The following is a 10,642-nucleotide window of genomic DNA, read 5'->3' as shown; positions in this document are numbered from 1 at the left end:
TCTTTTTGAAGTAATAAAGATGAAATATTTGAGTATTATGTGAATTTAGGTGTTTTATACTTAATTATAAGGTATAATTAATAAAGAATAAAAATAAGCGTCAAAATTAAAGTCTGAGATAAACCCGATATCTTTACATAAAGTTGTAGTGGTCGAAACAAGGATTCCGGGGATATAAAGAACGCCAAAATATGAGTTATAACGAAGAAGTTATGACTCGTCGAAGTTTCGCGACGGAACCGGCACGACACCGGGAAGCGTAAATAGTTAATTTACGATAGAGCGACTTTCAGCCTTAGCAATCTAAACGAAAGTCGTAGAATATGTTAAACCGAGAGCGTCCATAAAAAGAACGCTCAAATCTGACTTCGTATGAGGAAGTTATGATTTTTCGAAGTTTCGGTTTAACAATGTACAACCCGAAGTTCGAATATTAGATCGAGCGGTTTTTAGCCGACACAACCTAAACGAGAATCGAAAATCTCGTTAATAGTAGCGCATCGATAAAAAGACAGACGAAAACGGACGTCGGATGAAGAAGTTAAGGATTTTTAACTGACCAACCCTGTCCTGGCCTGTTAAGAATATAACTTTTAAAATAAATTCAAAATTAGCCAACGAGTATAAAAGAAAGTTGTAGAGTACGTTCCCGCCTACGTGTGGATATAAAGAACGTCAAAAACGGAGCTCGTATGCGAGAGTTATGATTTTTAGAAGTCGGAAAGGGAAATTGCGAAACCTGTTGCGAGATGATGACGTGGCTCGATCTGGGCCATCCGTTGCTGATCTCGGTACCTACTTCGGATGACGACACGTCACCCTTCGCACTACGCCCCGCATCCGAGATCGGGTACGCCCAGTGTACTTCGGTCTTGTGCGGTCCGAGAGATGGCCACGTAGCCCCACCGAAACGAAGCCACCTGGCAGCCTTATCCGAGTTACGCCTAGCGTAAGGCCTCGGTACGCCCAACGTACGTCCGAGGTCTGGCCTATAAAAGGCATGCGAGGATAGTCGGCTTCTTCACTCATTCCACCATAACTTTCTCTCTCTACTTTCTCTCACTACCCCCCTAACCCCCCCTAACCTAGGTAAACCCCCTAGCACCCGAAGGAAGCCCCGAGGCTCCCGGAGTCCCGGGAAAAAGGGTCTTTCGGTTCGGAAACGCTGCTCCAAGCGAAGCCCGGTTTTCGAGAAAACCAGCTGTAAGTGAGCTACGCCTAAGCTATTTTTAGTATAGCTTCTAATTAATTATAGTAACATTATTAGGACCTTAAAATAATTATTTGGTCTATTATTATGAGTTATATAAGAGTGTTGCTTAACGCTTATATAATAGTAATAATGGCTAGACTATTAATTAGTCTCCGTAAATATTAGACTAAACCCTAGTGGTAATGATACTAGGTTTTGTCGAAGGAAATTGTTTTAAGAGTAACGAAGTGCTGTCCGGGTACCGAATCACCACCTTAACAAGTGAGTGCATAGTTATTTTCATCTTACACATAGATATGAAGTATTTTATATAAATTACGTGCTACGTGTGTATATTATCTGTATACTTGCTATCTATGCTGGATGAACGATTTTATACATGTTTTAAATGATTTAAACTGTATATGTATTTTATATCTACAAAATATGTTGGGTAAAACATGGGTAGATGTAATAGTTGCTGTGTGACAAAATAAAATAATGAGAGGCCTCGTTATAGATTTATTGATGATTCAGTCATCTAGCGGAGTATAGATGACGACCACGGACTATTCTAGACAGTCCAGTGGAACGCTAGCAGGCTCGCAACCTGTAGGTGTTTATTTGAACTGTGTGCTCACCAGTAGTACTCCATCCCCCACATGGTTGCCTTATTTGACATGAATTTCTGAGGAACCCCCGAAGCATGTGTTGTCACCCCGATGAAAGTCCATAGACTAGGTCCCTCGTGTTAGATGTTTTAGGGACGTAAAGTGAGGATAACGGGAATGGGTAATCGGGTTCGATTGGTTTGATAAAGTTAATAAACTTATTTATTGTGGGTTGAAAACCCTATGTGCTCACCAGGCTCCCAAGCCCGACCCACTCAGTTTCTTATATTACAGGTAGTGGCGCAAGAGCATAGATGTTTGGATGAGAGATAAGGGATTGTAGGCGTGTAAATATGAAATAATGTAGTAAGGCTTACATTGTACTGTTTATGCTTTTGATCTGTATCGAACATGACATCCCGAGGTTTTTAATGAAATACATTTCTTCGGAAATGTTTTGATAAATCTTTATCATATTTTATTTTGGGAACAAATTCCGCAACACTTTTATTTAAAATATTACTCTGATTTTTAAACAAAGCATAAACAAATTCGGTCTTTTCTGGCCGTGAAAATGGGGATGTCACAAATACTCTATGTATGCAATGTAATTTTGAATAATGAAACACTAATGAAGATCGATAAGAGTTGGAGTGGTGAGAACCGAACGTCTCGAAAATTCTTGGAAGGTCTTAAAAAATTTATAGAGATTGTTGGGAAACATGTCGACTCTGAAGACAAAGTATGTTGCTTGTGCATAATGTGTGTAATATGTATCAAGAATTGTTGAGTACAGTTTATGCCCACATACATGACTGTGGATTTCTACAATCGTATAATATATGGCATCATCATGGTGATAAACGTCATGCTTCAGATTTAGGCTATAATTTAACTCCAAGAATAAAAACTCCAATAATCACTTCAACAACTAATGAAATGTTTTATGTAACTGATGATGTTATGGAAAAACGAAATACAAATGAAGAAAATACAAATGAGGAGGCACGAGGCATAGACCCAAAATTTGATGCTTTGTTTGAGGAGCTCAATACCGAGTTATACCCTGAGTATGAGATGTCTTCCCTAAATTTTTGGCAAAGTTGTTGCATTTTAAAGTGATCAATAAATGGATAAACAGTTCGTTTGACCAACTTGTAGAGTTACTAAGAGTTGCTTTCTCAAAGAGCAATATTTCAACCTCACACTATGAAGCTAATAAAAATTTGAGAAAGATAGGTTTAGGATATCAATCTATCCATGCTTGAAAATATGAATGTGCTTTGTTTTGGAAGGAGAATGATTCCATGCCGAATTTGCTGATTTGTAACGAGAGTAGATGGATGGACACAACCACAGGGGAAGAGAGTACCACAAAAAGTGTTGCGGTACTTTCCTTTGACTCCAAGGCTTCGATGAATGTATAGTTCCATATTCACAACTAAAGATATGAGTTGGCATAATACTGGACGCTAAATGGATGGTATGATGTATCATCCGGTTGATGGGAAATCATGGCAAGAATTTGATAAGAGATATCCAGAGTTTTCTAAAGAACCTAGAAATATTCATCTAGGTTTAGTTGTTGATGGCTTTAATTCGTTCGACAACTTTAATAATACTCATAGTATTTGGCTGATTATATTGACTACCTACAATACACTACCATGGATATGTATGAAAAAGTCTTCTTTCATGATAACTTTGCTTATTCCTGTCCCTAGATCACCCGCAACAGACATTGATGTTTACTTGAGGCCTTTGGTTAATGAGTTGAAAATGTTGTGGTCCGAAAGAGTCCAAATGAGAGATGCATCAACAAGCATATGGCAGTCTATTTGGATGGAGTGGTCAAGGTTATTTAGCATGCCCTCCTTGTAATGAAGACACATCTTCCATTTATGTGACCAACAAGATGCCTTATGTTGGTCACAGACGATTCTTAAATATGAACCAAAGCTGGAAGAAGATTCTATTGTTTGATGGTCAACCTGAGACAAGACCGCGTCCAAGACTATTTAGTAATGCAACTATATTATAACAATTAGCTCATCTCTTTGATCATTCCAGGGAAACATCCTAATCATGGGGGTGAAAAAAGAAAGCACGATGATGAAAGAAAAAAGAGAGAGTTGAATTGGACGGAACGAATTATCTTCTCTGAGCATGAGTATTGGTCTTCCCTCGACCTAAACCACAATTTAGATGTTATGGATGTTTCGAAAAATGTGAATGAGAGTGTGTTGAATACTACACTGATGAACGATAAAAGAAAAGACAGAAAAAAGCTAGAACTGACTTGAAAAGTATAGGCATTCGACCAGATCAATGGACAAAAGAGAAAGTCAAGAAAAAGAAGAAGAATGACAACAACAAGAAGAAATAAATACTCCCACATGCTTCTTACTCTTTCAAACCAATTGATCGACAACGTTTTGTCAATTCATTAAAAGAGTGAGACTATCTGATGGTTTTGGATCGAACTTTAAGCAGAAGGTTAATGATATTGAATCAAATTTGGTTGGGCTGAAGTCTCACGATCATCACATCCTCATGCAACGATTGCTATGTATAGGGGTTTGAGCAGGTCTCCCACCAAATGTTTCAAAAACAATCATTGACTTGTGTACATTCTTTAAAAAAAGTGTGCACGGTCATTGGATGTTAACGACATGAGAAATGCCAAAGCAGAACTGGTGAAGATCTTATGCAATCTTGAGTTGATATATCCTCCAATATTTATCGACATAATGATTCATCTCGTTCTTCATTTACCTGAAGAAGCCTTTCTTGGAGGGCTTGTACACATGATATGGATGTATCCTTTTTAAAGAATTATGAAAAACGTAAAAATTATGTCAGAAACAAAGCCATGCCAGAAGGTTCAATAGCAGAGGGTTATGTTGCAGACGAAGCTTTGACATTATGATTTATGTATCTTGAGGGTATGGAAACTAAATTCAACCGTGCTGATAGAAATAATGATCCCGACCTTCCAAAAAGGCAATTTTATGTTGTCTCATCACAATGTCGAACAATGTCGGCTAAGAAAATCGCCGAACTTTGTAAAGAGGCCAAAAAATCATTGCATTGGTTTGTACTAAACAACTGCGATGATGATGAGATGAAAGGCTACAAACCGTAAGTTTTGTGATCTATTAACTATATTTTTGACAGTGTTATAATATATTTTAACTATTCTAATTGTTTTGTCCCACATCCAGTGAATTCAAATTAGAATCGTCTGAAAGTGATTTCAAAAAGGAATTTCTTTCATGGTTAAAAGGAAATAAATATGTTATATATTTATAATGTAAAATTAATGAAAAACTAATTTATTAATTAAAAGTACAATCTTATATTTCCTTACAAATTTATCGTCTCTAAAAATATATGCCTTCGGACTGTACCGTCGATATAAAGGCGCTGACATATGGTCCATTGAATACATATTCTTACACTGCATGCATTGTAAATGGTGTTCGATTTGTCGTGAGTAGCCATGATCCCTGACGCACTACTCAAAATAGTGGTGTTGAGAAGACGGTACACCATTTTATGGTCAATTAGAGGACATCATAGAGTTGCATTATTTATACGGTAACTCAGTTGTGCTCATTCTTGGTAAATGGTTCAATGCGTCATTACGTAATGGACATTTAAAGACTATAAATAATACGAATTTTATCGATAAACAAGTGTTTTATCACAAATATCCTACTCATAACAATAACCGGAGAGTTGTGGAAGAGGTTGATCATCGAAAACTTTGGGATCATCCAACTATCGGTGTTGTTAATGAGATAGATATTGTGAACGACACTCGATCAACTGATTTTACGTTAGTTATCGACTTAGGCACCTTGCCTATGCAGACGAATTTAGGTGAAGTTGGTGAATCAAGTGTGACTATTAGGAGGAATGTTGCTCCTGCTATAAACGATGACGATTTCATTAATGATGACGATGAAAGTGATGATATGTACTCTTCAGATGAAGAAATAAAAAAAAACTATGACAACGATGATGATGTTGTACATGTATATTGTTCTAATGATTATTCAGATTGACGGTATGTTACGATTATTATATATCCTGATTGCTTATAATATTTGTTAATTTTTAAAATGTTTCTTATTTATAAGTTTCCTTTTTATATACTTTGAATGTTTATAATATTTGTTAAAAAGATAACAAATGTCGCGAGGGGACATGGAGGAGACGGTGGGGATAGACCTCCACATGGTGGTGAACGCGGTTTACCATCGGGTTGCCAATCTTATAAGTTACATGAAATACTTAAGTATTGGATATATTTTTAAAGTTTTAAATTTCTAACTTTCAACTTCTATGTGTAAATGTAGCACACACGAAGAATGTGAATGTACGTGACAAAGGAAGGAATTTAAATTTGTACGATGGGTATGAAGATAACAGTATGAAGCCTTTAGTCGTGGACCTTGATACCCCCGGGAGGACATATCGATTCATGGGGGAAAACGGGCAAATGTTTGTTAGATTGATCTCAGATCTGATGGGATAACAGGTATCATTGCACTATCATAGTTGGCGCCGTGTTCCTATCGAGTACAAAAATACTTTATATCCTGAGCTAGAAGTAAGTATACAACACTTTTTTTATATGTATTGAATTTTACACTTACTAAATATTTCTTTTACCAATCAATATGTTTTTTTTGCAGACCTATTTTGATCTTTATAGGTATCGGTTACAAATTTATGGGAACCCGTTCGAGTGGGTACCAATCCGATATGCAAAGAGCGTATCGAGATCGCAAGCATGACATGAGAAAACATTTTGACAGAGTCAACAGATATGACAATGTGGAAAGGGCAAGAAGACATCCACCGACGGATTGGTCCGCGATACTTGAAATAAAATGATTGATTTGTTGTTTTTGACATCGGAATATATACGCACATCGGTAAAAAATAAATCTACTAGGGCGAAACTTCCGCATACAAGTGCTTATAGTTCTAGGTCGTATGCTCAACGACGCCATTTAAAAGTAATAAAATATATTAGTATTATATAAAATTGTTATTAACAGTTGTATAAATATATTTATTGTTTTTGACTTATTATAGGAAAAATTAAACAAGGACTGAAGCCGAAACATATTGAGGGTTTGAGACAGATGCGCTACAAGGAAGACTCGGGTTGGTGTACAAGTCGAACACAAAAAGATTGGGTAAGTGATAAACGAAATTAATATGTTGTTTAAATATGTTATTATTATTAATTATTATTTTAATGTATAAATTTATTTGTTTGTTTAAATTTTTATTGTTTTCTTTATTTTAGGAGAAGATTCAAGACGAATATAAGAAAATGCAAAGCGAGGTCGGGAAGGCGGAGATGTAGATGGGGAACATTGTCTCGCTCGTGCCCTCAGGACAACATGCGGACATGCTCACAGAGTGAGTAGGAGACCAACCGCCAACTTCAGTCTACTTCCAAATGAACGGGCTTCTGCATCTTCCCAATCTCAATCCCAATTTAATGCACAACAAATGCAAGAATACTTGCAACAATATAATAACTCCTTGGCGGCATGTATTTCTAACTTCCAACCACCACCATATCCTAGCTTTCTATTCAATTCCAACACACAAGGAAGTACCTCACAAGGAAACACCTCTCAAGAAAATGTCGAGCCCGAGAGGATGGAAGAAGAAGAAGAATATGATAATGATGGTTAATGTTTTGTGTTATTTTGAACAATGTTAGCTACTTGAATTTGGTATATAGTTTGGTATGTAATATTAAACTTGAATTTGAACAATGGTAGCTAGTTATTGTATCTTATTTGATATATGCTGCAAAATGTCTGGATTTGTTAAAAATACAGAAATGGTAAATTTACAAGATCTGTAAAAATTAAAGAAAAAAACTTCCAGTGGCTATCCGACGATATGTCGTCTCTATAGCTAAAGAATTGATACTGTGCCGACGACATGTCGTCGCTATAGTTTGTATCTACACCTACGACAAGTCTTCACTATACCCATCCTGACGACATGTCGTTGCCACATGTATTTAATAAAACTTTAATTTTTTTCGAAAATCATTCTCGACGGATCCTACGCGGACAACTTGTCGTCGGCACGACGACTATTTCCACCTATCACGACTGTTTGTGCCAACGACATGTTGTCGGTATACCCTAGCCCAATGACATGTCTCGGTAAGTACAGGTTCATAAAATGCCGTCGCCATTGGGTGTTAGGTGTTGCAGTGATATGTTCGGTATATGCCCATGCAAACCCATATTGGCTGTTAAAAGAAAAACATGCCATATTTATGGTCTTCATTTGCAGAAGTTACATTGTAAAATAATAATTGTAGTGCTTCAGTGCACTAAATTGTTATACGTGAATTACTAAAGGAAAGTATCTTTTGCATCATGCATGTTTTGGATTTTATGCAAGCCGAATAAAACAGGTTATATATGTTTCTGTTATGAATATCTTTAGATGAATTATGTGCAAGAATGTTTAATGATTTTGTGAATATTGTCATCGTAATACATATACTTATATCAGTATTATGCAAACCATTAACTCAACCCATAACAACTGCATTTATACGAACTGGAAAACCTGAACTACTAACATAAACAAATATATACATATAATCACCAATAAGTAACTAATAACTACTTCCAAATACTGATGCATCCTAGCTGACAGTTTAATTCACGAAGAGCATGCATATTCAAACCCAAATCCCTTTGAGAAGGGCATTTGTGGATGAAGTCTCTCCAAAAGTGTTAAGAAGGTCGGAGCAAGAAGCATCCTGTGTCTCTTCAACCTCGCTCTTCAACTCCAACCCAAGCTCTTCTTCTATGTCGTCGGATGCTGATATCAGCAAAAACTCGCAACCTTCATAGTTTAAAAAGTCAGGAGGGTCTGCAGCATGGTAGCGTAATTTCCCAAACTGTCCTTGCAGGTGGGCAGGGAACACCGCTCTTTTCTTCTTATTAAGTCCCCTAAACTGTCCTTTCTGGGTCGGATTCTTTATTTGTATAAGGAAAGAGGCCTCTTTCTCGATGTTTAAAGCCTCTTGTGGTTCATTTTTCTCTTCTTCCGATGGGAATTCTAGCTTGTAAATCAGATGGGTGTGCATCTTCTTCCCGCTGTGATGCCTTAGTATGCGGTATATGCCTTCCCCTACTGCTCTTGCTGCAGCTTTGTGCCTGTGTCCACTCTTCGCAGTATCATATTCCCCTGTACACCATAAGTGTATGTTTTTATTTTTCAAGTAAGCAGAAGATCATCCGTATACATATTAACAAATGTAATATTGATCCAATTTAACCTCCTTTAAGAGCATCCTTGACATCCTCAATCTTAGTGGTCACCAACTCTACGAAGCCCCAAAGCGGCCTGCTCTTCTTGGTTGGATCCGGGAGCTTCTTCTGGCCCATGACAATGAACCGGAGGAGTGAATTCTTCTCTATGTTTACCTCCTAATAGATCAAGTTAAACTTAGTCAGGATGGAGTAATATCAACTTGAATTAATGACAAAAAGTCGTTTGGTAGCTAAAAAGCACACCTGGGAACCATGGCCACCTTGAGTAGGTGGTGGGTCGTTTTCCTCTTCTTCTACTTCTTCATCTTTCTGCTTGACTTGAGTGGGCGTCTCCCCAGATTCGGGTCTTAAAACTATGTACATCCGCTGCACATCATCGGAGCTATGTGCTTCTTCCTTATTTACTTTAGGCCTGTAAAAGAAATATATCTCCCCTCTTTCCTGGATGCAGTTGATCGATCGATTGTTTAATTAAACACACGCATAAACACAAAGGGAATCCCAGTTGCGGTAAGTACCGGTGGCTAGTTTACCTGAATCTCGACCTCCGGTGGGCTTCTGGTGTTTACCTCTTCTCCTTGTCCCATTTCCACTATCTTCCACTGGAGCGGTGATCACTGATCAGTGTGCGAATCCAAGACCAGACCCAAATATCTATATTATAGCTTATATATAATGGGATTACTTTCTTTTTTAGCTACACGTATCACTCCTCCCACCACGTGTCCCACAACTTGTGCTACTCCCTTTTTTGTTTTTTTTATTGATATTTATTTATGATATGACTAGGTTATAAACGTATACTATAAGGAACAACTTAAAACAACGATTAAAACAGCTTTAGTTAATATATATATATATATATATATATATATATATATATATATATATATATATATATATATATATATATATATTAAAGAAACGAAAGTTAGGAACAGTAAACTGTATGAGGGGTTGGTAGAATGGGTCCTCTGATTGATTATGGTGGGGTTGCAATTGTTTTTTTTTCTTTTAGGGTCATATTTTGACATTTTATTATTTTATTACCTGATACCTTGGACACGTGTTATTAATTCTGGATACCTTGATTTGTGGGCTTTTTCTTGAAGGTTCTCGCACCGCTTATCCCATCTAATCTAATTCTTTCCTTCTTCCTTTCTCATCGCCGCTTTGTCTTCCCCCCAACCCCCCTCCCTATCGCACCAGAGAAAATGGTCCTTCGTGTTGAAGAAGGCGACGTTGCCATCACCCGCTTCGTTATCGCCCTGATATGTGTTCTTTATCTGCAAGGTTTTCAATTTAAGAACCCTAGAAAGGTACATAATTATCCTTCTCCACAGTTTCTTCTGTTCGTATCCTCCGGATGAAAACAAACGATCTGAAGTGGTGAGAAAGGACATCGGTTCACCACTTCAAACCGGAGGTCGTGGGTCACAGAGCGCGGATTGTGCAGACTGCCGACGGTTTTTTTTTGTTGGCGATGGTAGTACCGTCGACTT

General features: G+C 37.4%; 1 protein-coding gene across 1 annotated transcript; it reads right to left on the bottom strand.

The window, feature by feature from the left end:
- Window positions 1-8,384: 8,384 nt before the first annotated feature.
- LOC145168775 (uncharacterized) lies at window positions 8,385-9,779 on the bottom strand. The gene is made up of 4 exons (XM_079087477.1): window positions 9,674-9,779; window positions 9,384-9,581; window positions 9,146-9,296; window positions 8,385-9,054 (listed from the first exon to the last, which is right to left on the bottom strand). Exons 1-4 carry the CDS (start codon window positions 9,725-9,727, stop codon window positions 8,543-8,545), a joined length of 915 nt encoding a protein of 304 aa, XP_078943603.1. The 5' UTR covers window positions 9,728-9,779; the 3' UTR covers window positions 8,385-8,542.
- Window positions 9,780-10,642: the final 863 nt, after the last annotated feature.

This window comes from Lactuca virosa, chromosome 4 (genome assembly GCF_052849685.1).
Source record: "Lactuca virosa cultivar CGN04683 chromosome 4, Lactuca_virosa_CGN04683_v6, whole genome shotgun sequence".
Classification (NCBI taxonomy): domain Eukaryota; kingdom Viridiplantae; phylum Streptophyta; class Magnoliopsida; order Asterales; family Asteraceae; genus Lactuca; species Lactuca virosa.
Note: the sequence above shows the minus strand (reverse complement) of the source record. Positions and strands in the feature narration are given on the sequence as shown.